Source organism: Spermophilus citellus (assembly GCF_964194105.1).
Source record: "Spermophilus citellus genome assembly, chromosome: 17".
NCBI lineage: Eukaryota > Metazoa > Chordata > Mammalia > Rodentia > Sciuridae > Spermophilus > Spermophilus citellus.
Window position 1 is genome coordinate 75,284,975 of NC_138199.1, and position 27,460 is coordinate 75,312,434.

The following is a 27,460-nucleotide window of genomic DNA, read 5'->3' on the forward strand; positions in this document are numbered from 1 at the left end:
CATTGTGCACCTTCATGGTTACTTCAGTGCAGCAGCAACACAACAGAATGGTTTTGACAGAGGCCATCTATCACAACTGTGTGGCCCTTTTCAGAAAATATTTTCTGACCTTGTACTGCACAAATGAACCCAAGTGCAGGTCGAGCTGCTGGGTATACCCAGGCTGGTGTCAGATACCAGGTAGGAGCCAACCCCATTCCACCTGGACTCCTGGCATTGCTGCACTTGTCACTCAGGCAGGCGGGAGTGGGCAGGAGCTGGAAGCCATCCACGTGGTGCTGCTTATGACAGGTCTAGTAGAGGCCGGCAGCCTCTGAGATGGAATTGATGGGACTATGAATGAGGTTATACATGTGTCCTGGGTTGGGGTCGCTTTCTGCTCAGAGGGAGGGGAATGACTCATTGCCTTGGATTGTCCTTGTTCAGAAACTCAGAGATGGAAGCTGAGCAGTGCGTAAGGTCGGATGGGAGTGTGGCAGAGGGAAGGTGGGTCTTCTTCCCTGCTTCTGAGGAAGGAGTCTTATCCTCTTGCCAGGTCACCCTCTTAGCTACAATCTCGGGAGGGCTGTTTGTTCTCATGGGGTAGTAATGAAATGTCCTGGCCATAGAGGAGGGCCAGTGGGCAGCTTGTCTTGGATTCATTCATTCAGCAAATATTTACTGAGCATGCTCCATAAGTAGACCTGTATTTGTTGTGTGTCTGTGAGGACTGTCTGTTGAAACCTGTGTGGGAGATGGTGTCTCTGAGTGTCCCTGAGTGGCCAGGCCAGGCTGCTGAGCAGCATGCCTCTGGCCTTTGTCTCCTGGTGCTCACGTTGGAGCAGCGCCGGGACTGTTTTTGATTGTCCCAAGGCCTTGCCCTGAAATGCTTTCCCAGCAGTGGCTCCTGAGTTCTGGTGGTGTGTGTGCATGTTCAGGAAGGGCATGAGGGTGTGTGCTCACCAAGTGATGAGCTGTTTTAAATGCACAAATATCCTTTTGGTCTTGTTTCTGTTCCTTTGGGTTCTTTTCCCTGATAGGTGGATTGCCTGGAAAGTACTCTAGAAGAGTCTCTGCAAGCAAAATTTCCATCTGACCTCAAGGTCTCCATTCTCCTGGATTTCACCCGGGGCTCAAGAGGTAGGTTGCACACTTAGCCTTTTCTCTTCCTCTCCCACAGCCTTGGTTTGAGGAGTTACACTGTCACCTCTCCTGGTTCCAGGCAGAGACAAGGCCCAGAACTGCCTCCTTTTCCTAGTCGGGATTCCTTCTGTATCAGGTGACTGAACCCAGCTCTAAACAACTTAGGCAAAAAGTTTGTTTTTTTTTTTTTTTGCTGGGGATGACGCCTGTAATCCCAGGGTCTCAGGAGACTGAGGCAGGAGGATTGCAAGTTTGAGACCATCCTAGGCAATTTAGTGAGACCCTGTCTCAAAATAGAGCGAAAAAGACTGGTCATGTAGCTCAGTGGTAGAACAGCCCTGCCTTCAATCCCTGGTACTGCTTTCCTCCCTGCCAATTTTTTTTTTCTTCTCTTGTGCCTGATCTCTTTGTGTGCCTCATAATTTGGGGCTTGGATTTATCCCCAAGATGCATCTCCTGGCCCTGCTTTCTTTGGGCTTACTTCCTTCTCAGAGTCTGTGTGGTGGCCTCTGGTGGCTAAGGCCCTGTGCCCATGGGCACCTTGGCCATCATTCTTAGGCTCTTTAGTGGTCTCTGTGGCTGAGGCCCTGTGCCCAGAACCCCTTTGCTATTAGAAGAAAGTCTCCTTCCTTGACATTCAGGCCAAAACCCCTGAGTGGCTGCCATGGACTGTGGCCCCAGCCCCGAATTAAATGTCATCCTAGGCCTGGAGTGGGCTGAGTGGCTCAACCCAGGCTTGTATGTTCTCTTGGGGACCTTGGGTGAGAGTTCAAGGCAAGTCGTCTTTACCCAGAGCAGGAAGTCTGAGAGTGAGCTGGGTGGTACCTTCCAGAGGAAGTTGAGTACACTTATCAGCAGGAGGGGAAGTGGGTGTCAGGTAGCAAAAACAGTGGATGGCTGCTGTGCAGAGCATGCAGTCCTGCTGGAGGCTGGCCAGAGTCCTCAGGCTGGAAGCAGTGCCTATTGGTGTGGCTGTTTCAAATAAGCAGCCCAGGGGAAGTGAGACCCATCTGAGAGGTGGTTCCTCCCTGGCAGGTGGGATATCTCTCCTGGTTTTAGTCACCCACCATTCTCTCTGCTCCCCTCCTGTCTAGGCAAAAAGAACTCTCGCACAATGTTACTTCCACTCCTGCAGAGGTTTCCAGAGCAAGTGCGCGTCTCCCTCTTCCACACGCCCGACCTCCGTGGGCTTCTCCGGCTCCTTGTCCCTGAGCGCTTCAATGAGACCATTGGCCTCCAGCACATCAAAGTATACCTCTTTGATAACAGTGTCATCTTGAGCGGGTGAGTCTGACCTGTCAGCTTCTCCTTAGTGCTGTGGGCTGGGAGTCAGTGGGACAAGGAGGAAGGATAGCTGTCCATTCAAGTCTCAGAGGCCCTGCTGTGTCACCTGCAGACACTTCTGGAGTCTGAACCTGCTGGAGCCCCTGAAGGTTGCTTGGAAAGCAGCCAGAATTTACTGGGTACTTGTGTGCTCTGGCCACTGTGCTAACCCCCTGCTGTGTGCCACGTCACTCATTTCTCACCATGACCCTGTGAAGTTCTCCTTGGTTTATACCTGGAAAAACAGGTCAGAGAGGACAAGTGACTTGTCAGGCAAGGAAGACTAAGGTGAAGCAGCCAGGTAGAAGTCCACATGCTTTTTGATCCTTGCAGGGACCTGGTAGATGGTCCCATCTAATTCGGCTCTTCTCAGCCAGATGGTCAGCTCCTTGGAGTGGGGGTGGCAGTTTGTTTTGTGTCCCCTGGTGCTAGTCCTTCCCTGGTCTCCTGCTGTTTATTAAATGACTGCTCTTGTTACTTCCTGACTCGAGTTTGTCACTCCTCTCCTGAGGCCTGGGTCACCCAGTCATGCTGATGTACACTCTTACCTGAGTCCTCACCTGCTTCTTCCTTCCTGTAGTGCAAACCTGAGTGACTCCTACTTCACCAACCGCCAGGACCGCTACGTGTTCTTGCAGGACTGTGCGGAGATTGCCGACTTCTTCACGGAACTGGTGGATGCAGTGGGAGACGTGTCCCTACAACTGCAGGGGGACAACACGGTGCAGGTGGTGGACGGAATGGTGCATCCTTACAAAGGTAGGGCCTGGCTCTGTGCTCCTTGGCTGTGGGGTGCAGAGCAGGGAATACACCTAGGTGGCTTTGCTTCAGGCACAGGAGAGAGGGTGGCAGGACTGCGTTCTGCCTCTGTCTCTGAAGCCAGATAGGTGTGACTCACCGGCTGAAGGTCATGCTCTGAAGGTGAGACCTGGCTTGAGAAGATGGGAGTGTGGGCTTGGGCTTGTGGGCCCATGCGGGTCAGCCAGGAGCCTGCCCTGCCCTTAAAGGAAGAAGCAGCTTAGCAATTTCCCTTCTCAGCTCATTCCCCTAATCTCCTATCACAGAGGCCTTGTGGCTCCCACTCCATTGAGGTCTGTGGGCTCTCCCCTTGCCTGGAAAGTGCAAGGGGAGAGCTCTCAGCTCTGCTTGCTGGAGGCAGGCAAGTCCTGGCACAGCTTTCCTGGGCATTTGCATTCCTATGATTCCTGTGGCTCTGGCTGCTTGTGGATTTTTAAAGGGCAGCTGCTGAGTTTGCAACCATGTTCACAAGTTGGGGACAACTTGGGGAAGGAGTTAAACACCGACTTCGTAAGAAGAGCTCTCCATGTCCTGTAGTCCTAAGATGGAAGCATCTGAGTGGACCTCCTGGTGGGAGTCCTGCCTTATGCCAGGGGAGGCATGGCCCTCCAGCTAGGCTGCGATTTGTGCCACTACCCTGTGTGTTGCCAGTGGAGGCTTAGTTATTGCCACTAGCCTTTGAATTTCATCAATAAAAACTTGACGTCAATCTGTTTCTTATTATATGAATACCCACACATTTGCCTCAATTTTGTCTTTTGGTCCACAAAGCGTAAAATATGTACATTTGGCCCCTGAAGAAAATGTTTGCAGATGGCTGGTCCATTGTGGTAGGCCAGTCTTGACTGAGAAGGCGACTGTCCTCAGGGGCAGAGCATGCACAGATGTGCTTAGCAGCCTGCTTACACCTTCCTGACCATGCAGCCCTTGTGGCAGTGGGCACTGTGCCTGCTCCCCCGATCCAGGCAGTCAGTCACTGGCAGCAACAGGATGGATCCCTGCATAGGACGTTCCTTTTCTGTTTGTTAATACAGCTTAGAAAGGCACTCAGGTGTCTGTCCCTGTCCTCTCGGTCTATGTGAGCAAGTATGTATGACCACTATGGCCATCCTTCTCTGTTGGCTTTCCTTCCCAGCAGCCTTGCCAGACCCTTGCTGTCTCAGACTCTTCAGAGGATTAATATTGGACAGTGTTCTCCATTTTTGTATTTTCATTCTATTGACTTCTGGTCTTATTTTCCTGTGGTGTAGTTTTACTCTTATTCTGTTTTCCCCATACTTCTTGGGCAGCTCATTATCATTCAGTCTTTGCTTGTCTAATAATAGCTCTTGTATTCTTCCACCTAGTTGTCTGCACAGTCACATGCCACCATCGTCCTCTCAGAGAGGATAGTTGCTCCCTATACAGCCCAGAACCTGCCCTCAGAGGATTCCGTGTGTGTCACCACTGGTGGTTAATTATGCTTTTGCTTCTCTGCACGCTTGTCATGGTGTGTGCCCACTCTGTTTTAGCTATACTGATTTGGCTTTATATACACAAACTTTCTCATGAAGTTCACATATGTATTGAACACCAGTCACAGGTATAGCTCATGTGCCTGTTCATAGTGGATTGTTCTCCAGAAACTCTCCTTGGCCCTTCCCCAGGTGTTATTCCCCATGGTAACCACTGTCCTGATTTGTCACCCCAAATTCATCTTCTCTGATTTTGAGCTTTTTGCAATTGGAGATCATATAGATGTTCTCTTTTATTTCTCTCTGTGGGCAAGGTCCTTATTCTGGGCAGCTGTGTCCTTGGAGGAGTCTTGCTCAGGGTTTCATGCCTGGAGCTCACTCAGTACATGTTCTGGCTGGACATGTGTTGCACACTGTAATCCTAGTGGTCTGGGAGGCTGAGACAGGAGGATTGCAAGTACAAGGCCAGCTGAGGCAACTTAGTGAGACCCTCTCCCAAATAAATAAAAAGTTGGAGACATAGCTCAGAGGAAGAGCACTCCTGGGTTTAATCCCCAGTACCAGAGGAAAAAGGGGCATGTGTTCTGCTTGCACATCTTCGCATGCCTGTCACATGCTGTGGCTGAGCCAGCAGAGTCCTGACTCCTCATTTCTCCTCCTCTTCCTCTTGTCTCCCTCTAGGTGACCGGGCTGCATACTGCAAGGCCGCCAATAAGCGGGTCATGGATGTGATCCACTCCGCCCGGACTCGCCAGCAGATGCTGCATGCCCAGACCTTCCATGGGGACTCCTTACTGACACAGGAGGAGGCAGCAGCTGCTGGTGATCGCAGACCAGCACCCGACACCTGGATTTATCCATTGATACAGATGAAGCCCTTTGAGATCCAGATTGATGAGATTGTCACAGAGACCCTGCTGACTGAGGCTGAGCGAGGTGCTAGGGTCTACCTTACAACGGGCTACTTCAATCTGACCCAGGCCTACATGGACCTGGTCTTGGGCACACGGGCAGAGTACCAGATCCTGCTGGCCTCTCCAGAGGTGAATGGCTTCTTTGGAGCCAAGGGGGTGGCAGGTGCCATCCCTGCAGCCTATGTGCACATTGAGCGGCAGTTCTATAGCGAGGTGTGCAGCCTGGGGCAGCAGGAGCGGGTTCAGCTACAGGAATACTGGAGGAGGGGCTGGACGTTCCATGCCAAAGGTATGTGGTGGCTGGCCTCAGGATTGCTCCAACACGGGGGAGGCTCTTGGTGGTGGGGAGCGGCACACTTTTGGCGTTCTGGCAGGGACTGGGCTAGCTGTACTGTGCTGGCCCCTGCGGAACACCAGCCATGCCTGTGGCACTCCATCCTTTCTCCCATGGTGCTCATGGTGCCCTCCCAGGCCCAGTGTGGTGGTCTTGGGTCCTGGGGAGGTGAGGGTTAAAATACTCAAGTCAATTTTTTGGCAAGGGCAGTACTAGGGATTGAACCCTGCACACTTTACCACTGAACTCCATCCCCAGCCTTTTTAATTTTTTTATTTTGAGACAGGGTTTCACTTAAGTTGTTTAGGGCGCCTTGAACTTTCAATCCTCCTGTTTTAGCCTCCCTAGTTGCTGGGATTACAGACGTGTGCTACTTCAAGCAAATGTTAGTTGTGGGAAATCTCTTTCTTTTACACACCAAAGACTAACAAATGGAAACCATTTTGGTGACTCTTGTAAAAAATGCAGTACATGTAATCTCAGACAGGGACTGGATATGACTTAGTCACATCTCATCGTGGTGCTTCTGCTTGTTGGCAGAGCAACGATCATCAGGGATCTTGGGTTTGCCATCAACATCCTTTTTCTTTCTTTTTCTCACCATTTCTTCTTTGTTTTCTCTAGTGTGTCAGTCTCCACCTTTTTCTCCCTGTAACTCAGAAAATGGAACCAGTATTCTTCAGTGTTTAGTTCTTATTGATGAATGTCCTATATACTTAACGTCTAGGTGGGAAGTGAGTTCTAGTCCAGATCAGTTTTTTTATTGTAATCCCTCTCAGATATCTAGTAGCACAGCCCAGGTGGGGGCATATTCTTATGTGTACCTTTTTGAATTGTGATGAAGTACATTTAAAATCTCAAGCTTATTGGGCACGGTGGCACACGTCTAATTCCATTGGCTCTGGAGGCTGAAGCAAGAGGATCTAGATTCCAAGCCAGCCTCAGCAACTTAGCAAGGCCATAAGCAACTGATTGAGACCCTGTCTCTAGACAAAATATGAAGAAAGGGCTGGGGATGTGGCTCAGCAGTTAAGTGCCCCTGGGTTTAATCCCCAGTGTTAAGAAAAACCTCAAGCTTATGGTACAGCCCTGTAATCTCAGCTACTTGGAAGGTCAAGGCAGGAGAATCACATGTTTGAGGTCAACCTCAGCAACTTAGACCCTGTCTGAAAAAAAGGGGTGCAGAGGCAGGGCTGGGCTTGTAGCTCAGTTGTGCAGCATGTGTGAGGCCCTGGGTTTGATTCCCAGCACTGAAAAAAACCAAAATTCTCGTGTTTAGCAGTGGGCTTGTCCTTTGACTGCTGGGCATTGTGAGTATGCCTACCTCTAGAGTGCTGACCTGAGAGCTTAAGAGGAATGGACAGTCCTAGGGACTCGGGCTGGGAATTCCATATGTGGCTCTTCTGGCTTCTCTTTGGGCAGTCCTGAGGCCTCTTTTGCTCACCCTGGCTGTTTTGCCCATCCTTAATCTTTTAGAAGAACTGAGCTAGGGAGGATGTGCTGTTGCTTTGGCCTCTTTCTTGGGTGCCATGTATATGCCTGTGTCATCGAAGACATCTTTAAATTCCTAGGTCAAACCCTTTTTTCAATCTCCTAAAACTAGCATTTTCAGTGTGGATACATTTTAAGAAGCACTAACATTTAGGCCATCTGAGACCTGAGTCTAGCTTTCTGGGTGAACCTACCCTGGTTATTTATTTATTTATTTATTTATTTATTGCAGAACTGGGGGTTGACTCCAGGGTCTTATACATACTAGGCAGGTGCTTAGCTCCTAGCTGCAGCCCCAGCCCTTAACTTGGTATGTTTACTCCCTATACCTAGGAGATTTTGCTGCCCAGCCTTAGAAAACATGGTGAGGCTCCTGGCTTGTCCACACTGGCCCCATTGTGTTTTGAGGCCCCACACCTGCCTAGGCAGGTGGCCTTGCTTGCTGTGGGAAGTGACTGCCCCATTGTACTCTTGGACTCATCCTAGCATGTCATGGACGGAACTAGCCTGGCGGTCAGGTGTCTCAGGATGGGTAGGGCCGGCAGGGAGGTGTGTGGAAAGTATTTTCAGGTTGGCCTTGTTCCTTCTGGGAATCACAACAGTGCCCTGGGGTGGGGCATCAGAGGAAGAGCTGAGCAGCTGGGAGAAGCTTTGAGCTTTGAAGAGGTACAGGGTGTAGCCCCAGGCCCAGGCTGAGTGGAGGCACAGCTGTGCAGCGCTCTTCAGCTGCCCTAGCTCCGCCTGCAGGAATTGTGGTATTGTGGTACTTCAAAGGTACTAGGGAGTCACCACAGGTGTACCAGTGCAGCTCCGAGGAAGAGAAATCCAGGTCTCTTCCTCGGAGCTGCACTGGTACGCCTCTGGCGACTCCCTAGTACCTTTGAAGCAGAAGTACCCAACTGGCTTTTCCAGTGTGCCTCACCTTTTCCTGGATTATGTGCTCCTACTGCTCCCTCCCTTCTACGCTGGTGTGGGTGGGGCTCTGCCCTCTGGGAGTGCAGAGCTGGTGGGAGGCATGGAGATCCCAGGGCGCATGTGGGTGTGTGTGTATGGCAGAGGTGGGTGGGTGGGGGGCAGATGGTGCATGGAGGAAGTTCTTGTGAGCAGAGCATCCTTAAGCCAGGAGCTAGAGTCACTCCATCTGAAGTGCAAGGCCAGCGTCCCTCCTTGCTTGGTGGCTATGATCCATAGTGGGGTCTTAGCAGCCGTTTCTGGCTCATCTGTTAATGGTCGTTTCCCTAAAGCAGCCTGTGTCAGGAGAGGGTTGTGGTTGTGGATTTGGATTGCTGGTGCGCTGGACCATTTCCTGTAAGGCTCATGCTAGGTACAAGTTGCGGGCCTGTTTGAGCCCCAGAACGGTTTTTTTTTTTTTTTGTTTGTTTGTTTTAAGAGAGAGAGAGAGAAAATTTTAATATTTATTTTTTAGTTTTCGGCGGACACAACATCTTTGTATGTGGGGCTGAGGATTGAACCCGGGCTGCATGCATGCCAGGCGAGCGCGCTACCGCTTGAGCCACATCCCCAGCCCCCCCAGAAAGTTTTGATCACTGTGTAGCCAATACCACAATTCCTTTACCCAATTCTTCTGTGGGACGGGCCTGATCTGATCTTGTCTTTTCCTGCTCCCAGAAGCCTTGGAGAGTGAGCCCGGGGCCCTAGATTCCAGATCCCTACACACTGGCAGTATCCCTGGGAATCAGACCACAGGAAACTTGGAGGACTGTGTGTTGGACTGCTGATGGCCTTGTAAGGGTGGCTCTCCAGGGAAGGTGGGTTTGGTTCCTGCCCTGGGGAAGCCTGAAGGCGAGTCTGGGAGACAGTCTTCTGTGGGAAATGACCACACTGGTTAAGTGGTGCCAGTGGGTTTCAGTGCAGCTTGATGGCAGGAAATCCAAAGGTCTTTAGTATTTTGTGTTATCAGATGTTGCTGGGAACATCCAGCAGTTGCTCAGACGCCTTGTTGGAGAGATCCTTGTGTGGTGACTACTGGTGGAAGCGGTATTTATTCTGTTCCCCAGCCCGACTAGAGGTTTACCTCACTTGCAGACTTTGCTTATTTCTTATTTATTTATTTATTTTTAGTAGTGAGGATTGAACCCAAGACCTGATACATGCTAGGCAAGCATTCTACCACTGAGCTACATCCCCAGCCCTTTTTATATTTTATTTTGAGACAGGTTCTTCCTACGTTACTGAGTGAGACTGGCCTTGAAGCTGTCATCCTGCCTCAGCCACCTGAGCCCCTGGGATCACAGGCGTGCACCGCTGCGCCCAGGAGCACACTGCACTGGTTTCTTAGTAGACTTCAGTTTTGTGGCATGTTTTAGTAAACTAGCCAGAGGTGCCTTCTGTTTAACATCATGCCCTAGAGACTCCTTTTGCAATATGGATTATCTGTTTAGTCTTGTGTTTCACTTTTGCAAAGGACACCTCTTCAGAAGATCTGGTGTCAGTGTGCTTTAGTATAGACGTTACCGCATGTTGTGCCCAGGACCCTGGTTCTTGGTTCAGTTTTACCCTGGGTAGAAGCTGAAGGAATGGTTCAGTTTCCTTTCTGTCAAGTAGGGTGATGGCACTGAATTAACAGGAGAGCAGGGTGGCAGGGTGCACATTGAATTTCTTTAGCATGACCAGTGGCACAAGCCAGGAGAGATGCCTCTGGGGTCATGAGACTGGTGCTGTGTTGACATCGAGGGCCTGGGCTAGGAGTGGCTCTGTTAGCTCAGAGCAGATGATTGACAGATGGACAGAAGTCTCGTTCTCTAGATGTGGGGTCTCTGGCTTTGTTACCTGTACACATGGGGGTACGTTCTGATAAGTCCATTTTAAGTTGAAGATAATGTGAGTTGAAAGTAACATAAGGAAAATACTGTGAGTTGAAAACACTTGATGCACTTAACCTGCTGACCTCCCAGCTGAGTCCCAGGAACACAGTGGAGCCTGTGGGAGCCTGTGGGAGCTGCAACGTGGTACTGCCACCCAGCATCACCAGAATGTATACCTGTACCTCGTATTGCTCCCCTGGAAGAATAAAAAATTGGAGTTTTTCAGTGGTAGAGCACTTGCCTGGTATGTATGAGGCCTTGGGTTCCATTCCTAACACCACACACAAAAAAATGAAAAATAAGACAATCAAGTTCCATGGAGTGTGTCTTCTTGCCCACCTTCTTCAAGTTGCTGCCCGGTTGGAAGCGATTGGGAGTTGGTCTGTGGAGTTCTGCTGCTCTTCTCCTTGCCTCTGGGTGGTGAAGGACAGCTTGAAGCCAGACGCCTTCACCTGCAACTCTTGGGTCCCTAGAATGGGAGTCCTCAGGAGCTCCCCTTGGTATGTGGCTGGGCAGCCCTCCATGTTAGCAGTAGGCTGCCGGCTGCTCCTATGACTCATGGTTTGCCAGTTTCCTGTTGCCTGGCCCTCATTCCTTGCCCTGTAGGTGTGGCAGGACGAGGTTCTCGGAGCCAGGGTAGAATCTGGACCCTGCCCAGAGGCTACTTTAGATGCTGCAGCAGACTCATCTGATTGGGCCCCGGGCCCACCCGCCCCCAGCCTGGTCCCTGTAGAGCACTGGGGTGGTGAGGAGAGCCCAGCTGCCTGCCATTTTCAGCCTGTAAGTGTAGTGTGCCACATGTTGGAGACTCACCTTGAGGTCTGTGACAGCCCACAGCTTCAGCAGAGGCTAAGTATGAGGTATCAAGCTGTGTTCCAGCCTGTCGGCCTCCTGCCCGTGGAGGGGTGAGGCCAGGGCAGCGCTCATACTCAACTCCGGCTTCTTGCTGAGAGCGTGAAGTAGGCCAACCATGTCCCAACCCTGTCCTGAGAGCCAGCAGCCCTTTCTACAGGGACCGTGCCCACACTGTGCACCTAGGTGCAGGATCTATGTGTGGGCTGAGCCCTGGGCTTGCATTTTAGGGGAGGATCAGAAAATGAGTTCATTGAGTTTAGATCAATGACTTCATTTGTTCTGGATTCAGTACTCTACGTTAACAACACCACGTGTGTGGCCAGGGTGGAGCAGGGCCATAGGATTGAGAGATTTCTGGCTCCTGCTGACAGCGGAATCTGTTAATGATTGTGAGAATTTCACTATTTTTATTGTCTTCCTGATAGGCTGATTGACATGGTGCCCACAGGTGAACTGATGGTGAGAGCCAGAAGCCCCACCCTGTGTGCCTTTGCGGTAGTGGGAAGGCTCTCACCTGGAACCCTTCTGGGGTGCTTGGGCTTAGGGCTGTGCTGGTGCATACTGTCGCCTCAGGCTGAGGCGCACGGGAGGAGTTTCAGAGAGTTGTTCTGACACCAGAGCCAGCAGGTGCTTCTCCCTGGAGCGGAGGCCAGGGTGACTTTTTTCTCCTTGTTTTTTTTACCAGGGCCTGATTGCAGACTACTGTAGGGGCCTGCAGGGGGGATGCGTACGTGTGGGTTTCTGGGCAAGATCCTGAGAGAATGCCCCTGACCTAAAGTATCCTTGAGCTTCTGCTTTCGAACCTTACTTAATCTAATCTTTTGTTGGAAGAGTCATCGTTACTCATTTTATTCAAACAGATATTTATTGAGGTCCTACCATGTATCGTACATCATTCAAAGCAGTGGAAGTAGCTCACTGGGCCAAGAGGGGCTTCTTGTCTCCTGGGGCTTTCAGTCTAATTGGAAGCAGAAGGAGATCAGAGGAGTTCGTACCAATACACGTCAGGTGAACAAGACCAAGTTAGGAGAAGGGATCCAGGCTGACGGGCCTAAGAGCCAGGGAGGGCCCCTCTGAGGACCTGACATTTGGGCAGAGCCTAAGTGAAGAGAGAGATAAGAGTGGCCCACGTCTGCCTTGGGCAGGAGCGACCCAGGCAGGGGGCAGACAGTAAAGCCCTATGGGCTTCCTAGGCTTGCAGAACTGCATGGGCTAGGATGGGGCCTGTGCCATCCTGCAGGAGGTGTCTAGGCCCTCTGCAGGAGACAGAAAAGTGCTGTGAACTGGCTTTTGCATCAGATGGACAAGGTGACTGTTGAGAAGGGCAGAGGCTGGTGTCACTTTTTCTGAGAAGGAGGCCCAGAGCTGGGCGGCAGCCGGGGCCTTTGACTTGAGTCCAGCTCTGTCCTCATGTGGCCTTCCACTCACGTGCTTTCTGTTGGGCTCCAGGCGGTCATGGCTGCCTTGGCCTCCCCTGCTCCCTAGGGTCCCAGGTCTGCAGTCCTCCTCTGCCTTGTGAACAGCCTGCACCCCAGTCTGCTCCTGAAGTCACTTTCTCCATAGCAGGGTGCTTCCCCCTACTTCCTGCTGCAGTTCCTGCTGGTTCCTGGAATGGAAGAGATGTTGGGCCCAAAGGTCAGGCCCTGGGGTGAGGAGCTGGGGCTTGATAACATTTTATGGCCCTGCGCCGGAAGCATGTTTCCCGACAGCAAGTCCCTGCGTCTTCCCTGTGCACGCACAGCCAGCATCCTGAGCTGCCAGCCTGACAGGAGCAAAGGAGATGAAACTGCACTTCAGGGGTTTTCTTGATTTCCCCACCCACTGGAAATTTCCCAGCTGTTCTCAGGGTGCAGACCAGTGATGAACTTGCCTGCCTGGAAGAATTCAGATGGAGGGAGACCGCTTTCCCAGCAGGGCTCCCTGGGACACAGGTGCCCTGTGCCACCTCTGGTAGTGTGGGCAGTGTCCCTCCTTGGTAGTGCTTTTCACTGTCTCAGTGGATCTCACCAGTGGATATAGATCACTGTCTCAGTGGATCTCACCAGTGGGGACCAGGCTTGCCATTTGTCTTTTCTTTTGTGGCACTGGGGATTGAATCCAGGGCCTCACATATGCTAGGCAAGTGCTTTACCACTGAACTGTACCCCAGCCCTTTATATTTTATTTAAGACAGGGTGTCGCTAAGTTGCTGAGGCTGTCCTTGAATTTCGGTCTTCCTGCCTCAGCCTCCTGAGTCACTGGGATTACAGATGTCCCAGTGTTTATAAGAGGCTGCTGTTGTCATGAGAAGAGTAGGGACTAGCTTCAGCAGGTGGGAGGAATCTCTTGTCTTGGGGCTGAGGCTGCTGGAGTTCCTACCCTGTGTCTCATCTCTCCTGGCTCCATGCTCTGGGAGGGTTGGCATGGGGTAAGGCATGTGCATGTGAAGAGCGGCCAGTGCAGAGAGCAGCCTTCCCTTGGACCCCACAGGGGACAGCCTACCCTGCCTGTGGCCTCTTGAATTATCTGCACAGCCTGAGGCCCCATTGATGAAGTGGGTACAAGGCAAGCAAGTGGCTTTGATGTGGCCCTCTGTAAGGGAGGGGACGAGCCCATTACAGGAACAGGCAGCAGGGCCTCGTCACCTCTTACCCAAGCTGTTCTTGGAAATGCTCCTGCTCTGAGTGAGAATTAAGAAATGGTCTTCTATTTTGGGAACGTGGTGTGTGTTGCAGACTGCCAGCTGTGGTCATGCAGGTCTCGGGCCTTTAAGAGCATCCCATTGGTGGAGGAGACGTGGTGGGAAGTTGATCCCGCGCAGTTGCCCACAGGGGCCTACAAGCACGTGGTAACACACTGGGCCGGGTTCTCTGGTGTGAGTGAGGGTGCGGTGAGGAGGAAAGTGTGGAGGCCATGCTGAATCCATGCTGCCTGGAAGAAGAGGATGTTTTGAGCAGCACACGTCCTTGGGAGGTCAGGTTTTGGGAATCTTCTGTTAGGAGTAGGGTTTTTGGGGGCTGAATTGTGAAAGCAGGTCCTGGGATTTGGGAGGTTATAGAATGAGGACCTGCCTGGTTGTCTTGGACGACAGGTCAGGATTCTGAGAGAACCCACGACCTTTCTTACAGAAATGTCTCCAGGGTATGGTCAGACACACAGTCTTCCTGCTGATCCTTGACCCATCTCCTAGCAAAAAATGGGAACCAGTGTTTCTCTGAGAGAGACAGAAACTTGCAGGGCCCTCAGGTCCTCTCCTTTGTTGGCCCAGATGGACTTTGCTGAGTGCAGTCGAAAGGGAAGTCCTTGAGCCCCACTGCCAGTGAGAGCAGAGGTCTGGCCTGGAGCCCCTCTGGGCTTCCTGGCTTTCTGGTGTGTTAACAGCTTGAAATAGGGAGGCTGGGTAAGGGAGACTGTGTGCCCCCTGTCTGGAGGCAGGAAGGGCGGCTGTGTGTCCTCGGGCAGGCCTGTTCTTTCTTACCCAGTGCCTTGTCTCTCCTTGGTGACAACACAATCGGCTGGCCCAGGCAGGGGGTTGCTGTTCCTTACCTGCTGCTTCCCGGGCCTCTTCCCTTGCCTCCCGCCCTGGGGTTGGGGATAGCAGCTGCTGCCTGTGCGGGCCTGAGCTTCACCGGCAACGTTTGGCAGGCCCAGAGATGGAGGAGGCAGTTCACAGAGCTGGGATTGAAGCCCTGCTCTCCCTAGGGCACAATTGTGGGCGGCCTGTGAGAGCTAACCTTAGGCCAGCCTCGCTGGGTTTCCCCAAGGAACCCAGCTGCTCATCCTGGGTGGGACCCAAGGCCATAGCACGGTGGTGGGGAGTGCAGAGCAGCATTGGCTGGGGTGTCTGTTGCACCTCAGCACAGGGTATGGGGGTGGACCTCCTGGCCACCTCTCGACCAGAGAGCCTGGCCAGCTGCTTTTCTCTTAGGTTGACACAGTGCGTAGTGTGGATGTTGGCAGATTCTATGCTCATTTTCTGTCTGCCCATTTCCTTTTCCCTGCAGGCCTCTGGCTGTACCTGGCAGGGAGCAGCCTGCCCTGTCTCACGCTGATTGGCTCTCCTAATTTTGGGTACAGGTCAGTTCACCGGGACCTGGAGGCCCAGATCGCCATCGTGACAGAGAGCCGATCCCTGCAGCAGCAGCTCCACCAGGTTGGTTGAAGCAGTGGGATTCCTGGGGGTGCGGGGGGTGCGGCTGGTACCCAGACTGGCCCAGGTCACTGGGCTGCTCCAAGAGCTGTCTCCTGCCATTGTCTGCTGAGGCAGTGAGACTAGGACTGAGAAAGACTCTTGAGTTCCCCCAGGTCTGCAGTGAGTGGGTAGTGGGGCCTCTCAGAGACCTGCATCAGAGAAGCCTTGGAAGATCAGGCCCTTGGTCTTGCAGCTGCGGGGCGGTATGGACTCATGTCTTGGGGACTTGTCCTATACTGTTCAGAGGGTCTACCTCTTCGAAGAACAAGGGCAGCTCTTTAAGGGCCAGCAGTGGATTTGGCCTTCTCTAGATGGTAGCAGTGTTTTGTTTTCTCTTTAGATAACAATGTAACCAAGAATTCACGTATGATTTTATATAGATTTTAGTATTTGGTCACCTACAACAATATTGATGGACTTTTAAAAAGGAAGCACAGGCCCCATATGGGTGCAGCCTGCAGTGCTTTGGGTTCTTGAGGGTTGAGCCTTTCCATGGGCAGCATCAGCTTCCCCTCCTGAGTCACAGGTGTGCAGAAACGTGCTGTAGGCCAGGTTTTGGAAGCCCGGGGCTGACCCGTGCAGCGTTGGGAAGTGCTGCTGAGCTCTTGAACGGGGAGGAGGTGCTGCCTCGTTCCCTGGGCCTCCTCCTGCAGTCTCCTGTCCATGGAAGAGCAGGCCTGGGTGGCCCTGGAACACTGTATTTATCCAGCAGCTTTTTTCTTGCAGGGAGACATAGCAAGCTGTGGAAGAAGCCCCCACAAGCTGAGAGATTCCATTGTAAGGGGGCAGCCACTGGCCTCAGATCCCAGCTTATAGGAAAGACAGACTGCAGCTCTTATCCCCGGGATCTCCTGGACTCTGACCTCTAGGACAGAGAGAACTGTGTGCACAGACGGCCCACTATAGAGCTGTTGGTGATTTTGGCCTGGGGTGGGGACGAGTTGTGTGGGGAACCTGGGTTGACTTGAGAAGTAAGTGCCCCAGGCCTATGCCCAGCATCTTGGTACTGACCGTTCCCCACTTCCTGAGTCAGGGAACTCAGCCCACATCCTGGATCTTGAGAAAAGCTGGGCCAGTTGTGGTTGGGAGCTGCTTTCTCAAATAACATATTTGGGATATTTTCTTCCCAAACCTGAGTCTCAGGGGCTTTGGATTGTGGGAGGGTGGTAAGAGATTGATTCTATGCTTGTGAATTGCAGAAATGCATTTCTAGATTATTCTACCGGTCTGCCTCTGTGCCAGGACTACAGTGCCTGGTCCTCGAGCGCCAAGTGCTACTGGGGCTGTGCAGCCACACACCAGAAAGTCCCTGCAGCCCCGGCAGCTGGGGTCTGTGCTCTCAGCCGCTGCTGCTGTAGTTCTGCTGGGACACAGGGAAGGGCCCTGGCCAGGGCATGTGGAGCTCTGGGAATGGGGAGATGTCTTTATCAGAATCCAGAGTCCCTCCCTGCACTTAGTGCATACAATAAAAGTGGAAAGCTTCCTGGCTTTGTTCAGAGAACAGTTTTCCACTTGTGACCCAAGAAATACTCCCTCGAAAAGCATTGTGACCCCGGCCAGCTGACTTCCTTCTCCATCCCTGTTGTGGAGTCTGAGGACACGGAAGTTGTGCTGGTAATCTCATCGAAGCCTTGGCTGGCTGTTCACTGAGAATGCAGGGCTGCAGTTGCAGACCCGCCCCTGAGACCAGAGCTGGCTCCTCCGGCAGGCACTTCCCACCAGGGATTTGGAGCTCAGCAGCAGCCATTGGGAGGCCATAGAATTAGGCTCCCATGTTTGTGACACCTGGAGCTGGGGTAGAACAGCAGCTGAGGGTCTGCGTGCATGGATGTGGCCTCAGGGTGTGCTTCACGACCAGGGCAGCAAGCACAGCCAAGAGGGAGCAGCAGGAAGTGCAGCTGCCGACACCCGAGGTGACCTGGTCTTCCCTCACACAGTGTCCCTCTTGTGTGGCCCTGCATTTGTGGGACTGTGTGCCTGGTCATCCTGACAGGAGCCTCTGGATGGTGTGGACGCAGGCACAGCCTGGAATTCCTAGATAAGACGCTTGGTCTCCCGCCTGGTCTTGAGGCTCAGTCAGGAGAGGACAGCACCTAAGGGCACATGGCTGAAGAAAGTAACGTTCTCCTTCCAGAGAGCCTCCACACACTCGGAGGCAAAGCCTGTGCACGTGTTTCAGACGTGAAAGTAATAAACATTTTGTATAAAAATTACGAAAAATTAGAAGAAACTAGCCTTTGGTCAGAGCTCCTCATTCCCTTTCATTCTGTGTATGTGTGGAAAGGTGTAACATTTTTTTGAAAAGGAATTAGGATTACTGCTGGCCCTTCAAACCCACAGGATTCAACCACCCATGGATCAAAATGGATGGAAAATAATTCCATCTGTACTGAACATGTTCAGATTTCCCCCAAACAATACAGTGTGGCAAATATTTATACATAGCCTGTACCTTAAATACTACAGGTAAGGTGGAATTCAGAAGTCCCCCATGGGATGTGTCCACGCAGGCTGTGCATTTAGTGCCAGGGACATGAGCATGCTCAGGGTTTGGTGTCTGTGGGGTCCTGGGTCCTGGAGCCTGTTTCCCAAGAGTGCCAGGCATATACCCCACACCCGGCTCCTTCTGTCAGGTGTGCTGTGAGTTCTGCCCTGTTGTTAAGCGTCCTGGGATGTGCTGGCCTCGTGGTGAATGCTGTCTTGCCGTGTGGATGTACTGGTAAGGAGCTTGGGGCGTGTCAATGGTTTCCAGTCTTTCCTGTCACGGTGCACTGTGATAAGTGTCTGTGTGCAGACATCCTAGTGCTTGGTTCTGGGTGCACAGTTGCTGTTGTGGGAGAAGCTTGCAAGTGGAACATTTAAGGCTCTTGATACCTGTTGCCAGATGGCCTTCCAGAGAGGTGACTCAGTGCCCCTTTCCACAGCAGTCCACGCCAGCCAGGATAATGACATCACAAGATGACTTTTTTTTACCAATTCGATGGAAGGAAAACTGTGTCTTATGTAAAAGGCATTTTTTTCTTGGTGGTGCTGGAATTGAGTGAGGGTGCTCTGCACTGCGTGCCAGGCACTTACTCTGCCCCTGGGCTGCCTGGCCCAGGGCCTTCTCGTTGTGATATACACCAATTCATTTAGTGACAGTGAGCTTTTTTTTTTTTTTTGCTGTTCCTTTTAGTCATTCATGACAGTAGGTCTGTTTTGACGTATTCACACAGATATGGAGTGTGTCTTATTCTGATTGGCCCTTGGTCATGGACGTAGGTGACGGCAGGACAGCTTTCCACAGTGTTTTTCCCACCAGGTGTGTTTCCTCCACTCCAAGTTGGAGATGTGCAAAGGTGTGTCTTGGCATCGTCAGCAATGGGGCTTTGTAGCTAGTCCACAAGCATCGTGCCGCACCACGGTGGGCCTGCCCTACTGGCCTGACATGTGTTTTCTGGCCTTGACACAGTGTTTGCCAGGCTGGTCTTAGGGCCATGTTACCTGGTGCTGGAGGGGACTCTAACTACTTCTGTCTATTCCTCTTCCTCAGGAGCAAGAGCAGCTCTACTTGCGGTCAGGTGTGGTGTCCTCTGCCACCTTTGAGCAGCCCAGTCGGCAGGTGAAGCTGTGGGTGAAGATGGTGACTCCACTGATCAAGAACTTCTTCTGAGGACGCCAGGTGCTGTCTCTCGCACCGCCTCAGCTCAGTGTTGCCGAGAGCTTTGGGTAGGGCAGGGGTGGTCCGACTACCAGAGACCCTCTTGAAGGAACCCTGAGGGCTCTTTCACCCCTTCCTTGGTTAAGCACGCGGAGGTTACTGTAGGATTGTGGAAAGCTGTCATCAAAGTTTTTGAAGACTGATGCTAAATTAGGAAGCTGGTTCACTTCTTATCAGGTACCAGTCACACCAAGTGCTGGGCCGCCTGTGTCAGCAGGGTGTAGTCCCCTTCTGCCTTCCCGTGCCAGGGCTTTGCGAGGCCCTGGGTGAGAGGGAGGCAGAGCCTGTCTTTCCCTTCCCTTAGCTGAGCAGGACCCTGCAGGAGACAGCTATGTGAGGAGGACGAAGCCCTCCGGGAGTGGGGAGGGCTCTGGCCAGCTGAGCTCAGGACCACATGGTGGCTGAGCTGGACCTTGGGCTGCTGCCTTGCCGTCTCCCTGACGTCTGTGTGACGTGCAGTTAGGGAGGTGTGATGTTCTAGGTGTCAAGACATGCTCTGCCTACCAGAAAGCCACCTGCTGGGTCCCACAGGCAGGTGCACCTTAGGGCTCACCCCAGCTACCCTTTGGCTGTCCTGATGCCTGGAGGTTGGGCAGGGAGTGGGTGGCTGCCGTGAGAGTGGGCTCTCTCTGGAGTGACCCTCTGTGTTCCAGATTCCTCAGGACCCTGAACACACTCTGGAGGGCCCCAGATGGGGTTGGTTTCCTGGGTCCTCCGCACGTTGGCATGGTTAGGACTTCAGCTTGGGGGTACAGGGGAGTGAGGGGGTATAGTGGCACATGCTTCTCTGTTGGTAGAGTTCCTTGGCTCTTGACAACCTCATCTAAAAAAAAAAATTACATTTAGTCCTGTAGTTCTTTCTTCATTATTTTAATTGCTTGTGTGTATGTGGAGGTGTACTGGTGATTGAACCAGGGACATTCTACCACTTAGCTATATCCCAGCCCTTTTTATTTTTATTTTTTGAGACAGGATATTGCTGAGTTGCTGAGGCTGGCCTTGAACTTGCAATCCTCCTGCCTCAGCCTCCTGAGTTGCTGGGATTACAGGTGTGTGCCGCCTCACCCAGCTCATTTTAATGTTTTGTTTGTCTATTTGACCCAATGTCTATGTACGCTGTACACCTTGTGATTGTTGATAATGCCAGCTCTCGTCTTGTGTCATCTCAAGCAGGGCATTTTGAATCTACCTGTCCTGTGTATTTATAGAAGTCCGTCCGCCCCATCCATTGTCTGGAGCCAGTTTTAGAACTTACTGTGCAGTCTCAGCATGTCAGGATCTTGCACAAAGCATGAGCCTTCTGTAGGTGCCAGGAGTGGCAGCCCGACTTTAGGGGAGCCAGACTGGAGAACTTCCCTGTGCCTCGTGCTTCTGGCTGGCCTCCTGAGAGGTGGCAGCCACCAGGACCACCTTTCCCAGGTTCTGGCTGTGTGGTGGGGGCTCCAGGGCCCGAGCACCACTCTTCTACAAGGATGGCTGCAGTTTAAGCAGTTGGGCCTTGGCCACACTGCCCCAGGTTGTGTCACGGCCCTCAGACTAGGAGACGCAGGAATGGCAGGGGCACTGTGTTTCTGTGTGGAGAGGCCTTCTCCATCAGCCCTCGCACTCCTAGGGTTTCTCCACCCCCGTGCGCAGCCTGGCCTGAGCAGTTCCTGTGTGCCCCTGCTCCCTCTGTCTCTGCTAATGGGAGTACTGGGAAGGCTCTCCAGAGAGGCAGAGACTGGAGGCCCCTGGTTTCTCTTCCAAACCATGCTTTCCCCTCACGGTGGACAACCCAAAGGTGAATCATCTCTTGGAAAGTTTGGAGAGGATTTTCTCAACTACCCGCAGTACGCACATGTGGAATAAATTACTGTTTTATTTTAGGCTCTAAAGGCAAAATTGGAAAAACTTCACATTTTGCGGTTATTACCAGGGAATGGAGATGAGCTGCTGTGGCAGGCCATTGGCGGTCTTCTTTCTGTCCCTGCGGCCTGCTTATGAACGGCTGCAGTCACCCCTCCTGGCCAGCAAGGGGTGGGTGTCCGACAGCCAGGGTCATTGGCACCAACTCTGCTTCCTTCCCTGGGCCCCGAGGGGTCGCATTCCCTTCTGGATTCGAGTCAGACTTCCTGCACCACTTCTTCACCCATGGTTTGGGTGAATATGCATGTGAAAAAGATGGAGCGCCATTTCTATCTAGAGTGCTTGCCTGACTCGCTCCCCCTGGGTTCCATCTTACCCGTGTAGGCTCTATACCTGCTTGCCCTGGCTTCCAGGTTTCTAAGTAGTCATCTTCTCTCTGATCTGCACCCCACTGCCCCAGTCAGCCTGGCTGTGTTGCTGGGATGTCTTGATGTGGCCCCAGGGCCCCGTGGACGCAGCCTGCAGCTGCCTATTGCCTGGGCGGGCTTCCTGGGGTTGTGTGCCACCCGCCTCTCTGCCCACTCCCTTGGGGGCAGACGGGTGCTGGCGGCTGGAGCACACCCAGGTGGTGTGTTGTGGACTAGCTCTCCTAGTTCAGGGGAGTTTTTAGGGTGTCCTCACTAGGCCTTGGAATTGGGTAGAGGCCAAAATAGCCACCCCCAGCCTGGATTTGCACACCCTCACAAGGGGACTTGAGAACTTTGCACATCCTCCTACTTACTGGCCCTGCAGAACGGCGGGGGTGGGGACAGGAGACAGTGTCTTTCCCCCCACCTTTGACCCTCCCCCCCTCAGGACATACAGGGACACAACCTCACAGTTAAGGTCCCTGAGGTCCCCACCGTGTCCCGTGGTTTTTAGAAAGCTGAGGGGAGCACCCCAGCCACGTGCCCTTCTAGGTCCTGGGGTGGAGCCCCTCTTGTTCTTGGGAGAGGAGAGGACTCCTGTTTATTATGATGGCGCACCTATTGGGGGGCTGTGCGTGGACATGGGTGGAGGGTGGGGAGCCCCTCTTGTTCTTGGGAGAGGAGAGGATTCCTGTTTATTATGATGGCGCACCTATTGGGGGGCTGTGCGTGGACATGGGTGGAGGGTGGGGAGCCCCTCTTGTCCTTGGGAGAGGAGAGGACTCCTGTTTATTATGATGGCGCACCTATTGGGGGGCTGTGCGTGGACATCATCAGATCACAGGCTGCACCTGCTGTGCCCCAGGCTGCTTGCAACTCTCCAACCCCCGCTAACCAGGAGTCAGTATTTGGGGGTTGGTCTGTAGGGTGCTTGCTCTTGGCTGTGGTGAGCCGGGCCTTGCCGCAGCTGCACCCTGCTCTGGCAGGCCCAAGGCGCTGGGCCCAGCAGGATGAGACAGCCAATGACTGCAGGCCTTTTAATCTGTACGCCTCTCACACTCCAGCCTCCAGCCTCCCCTCGGGCTAGTCCAGGTGCACTCAGTCACAAAGCACCTCGATTATGTAAGAGGAAAATAACCAATGCTTCCCGTAAAGAGCAGGTGACAGTTGCAAGGCGGCGTTTCTGATTGCAGCCTGGTTCAGGGTGGGGCTGTGGCGCAGGACCAGTGGCCAGTTACACCTGCAGGAGCAGCGCCACCGCCGCCAGGATCCACTTGGCTGCCTTCTCCTTAGTCTTGAGGTTAAAGGTCCAGACGTAGGTGGGGCCGCGGATGCGTGTCTTGTACACGGGACACTCATATATGTTCTTGGTCTCCATGCGGTCCACAGGAATGGCTTTGATGAAGATGACGGGCATGGCTGGCGTCAGCTCCTTCAGACGCGCTTCAGCGATGACTCCAGTCTGGGTGTCCCAGCGAGCTCCTGCAGGGACAGCGTGGCCGAGGGTCAGGGCAGCCCTGGTGCAGCGAACAGGTCTTGTCTGGTGTGCTGGCAGTGAGGGGAGGGGCCCACAGGGAGAGGCCTGGCCTCACACCCCCCCCCCCCTTTGCAAGGAGGTCAGTGCCCCTGAGACTCCTGAAGAGTTGAGGCCAGGTGCCAAGGACAGGGGGTGCAGGTGTCCACAGAGGACACCGTGGGTGGTGGTGGCATGCTGTGGTGCCCCGGGCATCTTGCTGTGCACTGAGGAACAGCTCCGCACTAATGCTCTTGGGTTCCATCCATTTAAATTTGTGGTGTTTCCAGAGCCTCGTCTGTCGGCCTTCTCACTTTCAGTGGCAAGAAATCATAACTCCAGCTGAAGATCACCAAGTTCCCTGACTCCCTCGTGTGTCACGTCTAGCCTGTGTGTACATATGCAGCATAAATAATCATCTGTGTGCATATATAAATATTATTTGCCTTTAACCAGACTGCTGCCATTTCTGCTCATCATATTCAATAATGTTTGTACTTTGTCTGAAATTCCAAAATAAATGTGGGGAACGGCTGCTGCTGTGCTTGTCTCGGTTGCTATGGGAAATGGGGTACCTGGGCCCACGCTGGCCTTGCCTGACACCACGGGTCGGGTGGTGGCAGTTGTGGAGTGGGCAGGGTTGGCAGAGGCGGTGCTGCTCCACTCTGGGTCTGAGTGGGTGGCCTTCCTCAGGGATGAGGAGGCCAGTTCTAGAGGGTGCCTCCACCTCTCCCTCCCCCTCCCCCTCTTTTTTCCTGGCCACGTGGATGGTGTGACACACAGGGCTCTGAGACTAGGTGGTGGGCAGGCCTTCTGTCCCTTGGAAGTCCTGACTGTGCAGCTTGGAGACTGGCAGGGGGCTGGGACAGGAATGCAGCAGAGGTGGGCTCCTGGCTGAGGGCCAGCCTGCATGCCTGGGAGCCCACTGCTCTACAGCAGTCCTGCCCTGCGCCCTGGCTGGAGGAGCTGGCCTGATAGGCGCTGTTGGCTTCGTCCAGGCCAGCTGGCTGCAACGGGTCTGTGTGTCCTCCAGCCCTCCTCAGGTTCTCAGAACCCCACTGACTCTAGTGGTCAGCGTGGCTCCAGGCTGTGAGCTCAGGTACCCATCCTGAGAATACCGCTCTCCCAGCTGCACAGCCTGTCCTGCTGAGACTGAGTGGGCGTGGCTTTGGGCAGCTGTAGACAGCCCCCTCCCCCTTTACCTTCCATGAAGAGTCCATACACATAGGAGCCCTCTCTGGGGGGAGCAGTCATGTCCTCCCGGTTTTTCTTGGTCACTTCCACAGACAAACACATCTTGTCAAGGGGCCACTCATTCTTCCTGGCCATGGACTGCATGATGGCCGTGAGGAATGACTGGGGGTTGAAGAATCCAGCCAGCCACACGGTGGTGGGCAGGACGAAGTCCGTCGTCCAGGCCTCGAGTTCCTGCAGGGAAGCACAGGCTGAGGATGAGCAGGCAGGGCCAGGGCTTGTCAGTGTTCCAGAGAGTGGCCCTGGAGCCCGCCGCCTTCCTACCCCTTGCTTTGCTGTCTGGTTCCATTTTAAATGAGGGGGGACTAGTGGGAAGAGTGGCGTCAGGGAGCGAATGGCCGATGCTGGAGGCAGACCTGGCCTGTCACCAGGCTCACCGCAAGGCCTGAGCTCTTGGCGCTTGCTGGGTGGGGGGCTGCCGCTCACGGTGCGCACCCGTGTGACTTCCTCCTCAAGAGGAGGCCCCTGCATTGTCAGGTGCTGAGGGGCTGAGCCTGGCCCTTCCACCCTGCTCCTGCAGGGGCCCGGCCGCCAAGGGCCTCTAGGGCCACCACAGCTCTACTCCTGAAGGCTCGGGTGTGGCACAGCCCTGGCATTCTGGTCTCCACATCTGAGTCAGGCACTGCTTACCCTGATGCGGAGCAGCAAGTCCGTGTACCAGGCTGCCAGGCCCATCATGGAGGGGTAGGCCCGGGCCACCCACGTGTCGGGCACAGTGTCGTAAAAGAGAGCTGTGGACAGGTCTTCCATGTCGGTGGTGATGGTCAGTTCCCCCTGAGGGACACAGCAGGTTTAGGGAAGTTTAGGCTCTGCCACTTGGCCTGGGGCAGATGTGCTCAGGTACACCTTAGGCCTGCCCACGAGAGTGGGAGGCCACCCCCAGTGTGCCCAGAGCCATCAGCTCTGGCTCTGTGGGACCCCTGGAGACAGCCTGCACAAGGCCCAGGCCAGCACCTTCTGCCAGGAGCAGTCAAGGTAAGTTCCCGTGGCTTCTGGGACACCCTGGGTCCAGAGCAGGGCAGAAGGGGCAGGCCATGATGTGCCAGTGTCCCGGCTATGGCTGGGAGCCTGCCTTCTTGGTCAGCCTGCCCCAAGTCCCTCCGGGGCCTGGTGCCCCCCAGCTCACCTTCAGCCCCAGGTTCAGCTCCTTCAGTGAGCGGCGCATTTCGTTGGTCAGGATGTTCATCCTTTCACATTCTTGAAAGGCCACCACCACGTAGGGGGTCTTCTCAGCCGCCTTTGCCATGATCTCGGCCATGTTGAACGTCTCTGGAATCTTCTCGAGGATGTCATCTAGCACGGCCTTCACCTGGAAGCCAGTCCCCATTAACCCCCAGCACTCTCCACCCCAGAGAGACCCTTCCTTGCTGCTTCAGGGGCAGGGAGCCTGCCCAGGCGTTCGGAGGAGAGGGAAGAGTGGGGGGCTGCCAGGACCCCAGCACCGCAGGCTTAGACAGTGGCCAGCAGGCTCTCCAGCACTCTGGCCCCGCTGGTAGACCACATGGCTGGCCCACGTGCATCGGGCGCCCGTGGCCTGGTGCCTCCATATATGCCCGAATGTGCTGGTGGGCACAGATGTCACTTTGTCCTCCATGGGGACCGTATTGGTCCCACCCCCTTAGCATGGTCATGCCCACCACTGTCCATAGGAGCTTTCTAATGTCACTTGTTAGGTCAAGCAGGGGTGTGGTAATAGAGATTAGGTGGATCACTCTACGTTTGGTCTGTCCACTGTGAAGCCTGGTACTGAGCTTCTCTGCGGTGAGTTAGGTGTAGGTGGTGCTGGACCGTCAGGAGAGGGGCCCGGGGAGCCTGGACAAGCCGAGTTTGTTCCATGCTGTACTCTGGGCTTTTCCATCAGTGAGGTCTGTCTGTGGCCGTCTTGAGTGTATCCAGGCTGTGCCGCCTGAGCCATGCCTGCCACTCACCCGGGTTCTGCCTGCCTGACACAGGTGCTTCTGGGGGCCTGCCAGCCAGCTTGCAGACCCTCACCCCAGGTTTCTCATTCTCCCACTGGGATAGTGTGTGCCTGGCTAACAAGGGTTACTTCCTGTGACCTGGGGCTGCACTGTGCTGTGTGACCTGGCCCCAGGTCCTGGGGAAGGACAAAGGGTCCTGCCTTTTCCTCGCGGGATACTCCTGTGCCTGCTCCCGAGTCTGTCTCTTTGGGCTGCATTTCCAGGACAGTGCGGAACAGCTTCTCTGAGGTGACCGTCAGAAAGCCAATCTCTGCATTGGGGTGCAGGCCGTACAGGTAGGGGCTCTCGGGGGGAAGGTTCTCATCGATGTATTCATGGTAGCCCTGCAAAGAGGGACAGTGTGAGCAGACTGCCAGGTAAGCTGTGTAAGCCAAGAGAGTCCCTGCCTCACCCCAGCGTCTGCGTGTCCTGCCCTCTGCCCAGTCCTCACTTGGTCCCTGGCCCTGCATGGCTCCCAGCTACGTAAGGGAACTCCCAACCCCCTTCCTCGTTTTGTGTGCCTGGGGTTTGGCTCAGTCACTGCCATGTTGGAAGCAGGCCTGGACGGCCACCCTTCTCAGCTGCTGACCACCGTAGCTCTGTGCAGGCTGCTGCTCACCTTGTAGTCCAGGTTGGGGGGGATCTGAAAGCCGGGGGCCAGCATCACCTCTCCCTCCAGCATCTCGCCGCGGACGTACTCAGCCAGGTAGGTCCTGCAGAGCCGCCGATCCCAATCATCCGTGATGTGGCCGCCGTACATGATCTCCCCGAAGAGGTAGCGGAGGTCGTCCCAGGGCACCTGGGGTGGTGGGGAGCAGCCGTTAGGGAAAGGCGCCTGCCCTCCTCTCACAGGGTGGTAGGCCCGCGTGGTCAGCCATGCTCGAGGGCCTGCTGTGCTGCCCTGGGCTTGGTGGCCAGGCTGGCCTCCCAGGCCATTTGCCTTCGAGTTCAGCAGTGACTGCTCAGCCACCAGGTCAAGGGCTGCCTTCCCCTGACCCCGCACCACGGACCTGGTGTCGGCACAGTGGCCAGCACCTCGGAGATGCCGTCTATTCTCAGGCTGAGCTCTCCCAACCTGTGACTTCCCTTCCCAGTGATGTCCGCGGGCGCCTCTGCTGGTGCCCCAGATGCTGCAGGCCTCCAGGGCACTTGTTCCTTCTGCCTGTTCCTCCTGTGACCCGTGTGGCTGAGGGCTGGCTGGGCCACGGCCTCCCCCGTGGCCACTGAGTCTAATCATTGTCTTCAGAACACTTCAGGCACACCTTCCCTTGGGTCCCACAGAACTCGTCTGGTCCCCAGTTCCTTTTTCCATCAGTCCAGTAGCTGTCGCCTCGCTTGCCTCAGAGGGCTTTGTGGCAGCACAGAGAACGTTGAGCAAACGACTCACCCCACAAAACCGTGGCCTCCCGGGGCCTTGGGGACAAACGCCAGGCCCAGCAGTGTGCACACACAACCCTAGTCAGGCCAGGTGCCCTCTAACCCGGGCCTCCATGTTC

At 54.1% G+C, this 27,460-nt stretch overlaps 2 protein-coding genes across 6 annotated transcripts in view; one reads left to right on the plus strand and one right to left on the minus strand.

The window, feature by feature from the left end:
• PGS1 (phosphatidylglycerophosphate synthase 1) overlaps nucleotides 1-23,287 on the plus strand; it is a 37,116-nt gene extending 13,829 nt beyond the window's left edge. For 2 of the 5 annotated variants that reach the window (XM_081270949.1, XM_081270951.1), the window contains exons 4-10: nucleotides 1,020-1,119; nucleotides 2,217-2,406; nucleotides 3,026-3,204; nucleotides 5,379-5,900; nucleotides 15,100-15,248; nucleotides 18,820-18,948; nucleotides 22,629-23,287. In XM_081270949.1, coding sequence (XP_081127075.1) covers nucleotides 1,020-1,119; nucleotides 2,217-2,406; nucleotides 3,026-3,204; nucleotides 5,379-5,900; nucleotides 15,100-15,248; nucleotides 18,820-18,939 — 1,260 coding nt within the window. In that variant the 3' untranslated portion in view covers nucleotides 18,940-18,948; nucleotides 22,629-23,287. Of the gene's footprint in view, nucleotides 1-1,019; nucleotides 1,120-2,216; nucleotides 2,407-3,025; nucleotides 3,205-5,378; nucleotides 5,901-15,099; nucleotides 15,249-18,819; nucleotides 18,949-19,959; nucleotides 20,037-22,628 lie in introns of those variants that run through there. The other 3 variants (XR_014019313.1, XR_014019314.1, XM_081270950.1) reach the window with 3 other exon arrangements.
• Nucleotides 21,332-27,460, minus strand: part of DNAH17 (dynein axonemal heavy chain 17) — a gene marked incomplete at its 5' end in the record, with an annotated part of 102,851 nt that continues 96,722 nt past the window's right edge. The window contains 6 exons of the mRNA XM_081270948.1: nucleotides 21,332-22,721; nucleotides 23,955-24,180; nucleotides 24,637-24,780; nucleotides 25,133-25,315; nucleotides 26,126-26,308; nucleotides 26,584-26,763. Of these exons, the coding sequence (XP_081127074.1) occupies nucleotides 22,474-22,721; nucleotides 23,955-24,180; nucleotides 24,637-24,780; nucleotides 25,133-25,315; nucleotides 26,126-26,308; nucleotides 26,584-26,763 (1,164 nt within the window). The 3' untranslated portion in view covers nucleotides 21,332-22,473. The remainder of the gene's footprint in view (nucleotides 22,722-23,954; nucleotides 24,181-24,636; nucleotides 24,781-25,132; nucleotides 25,316-26,125; nucleotides 26,309-26,583; nucleotides 26,764-27,460) is intronic.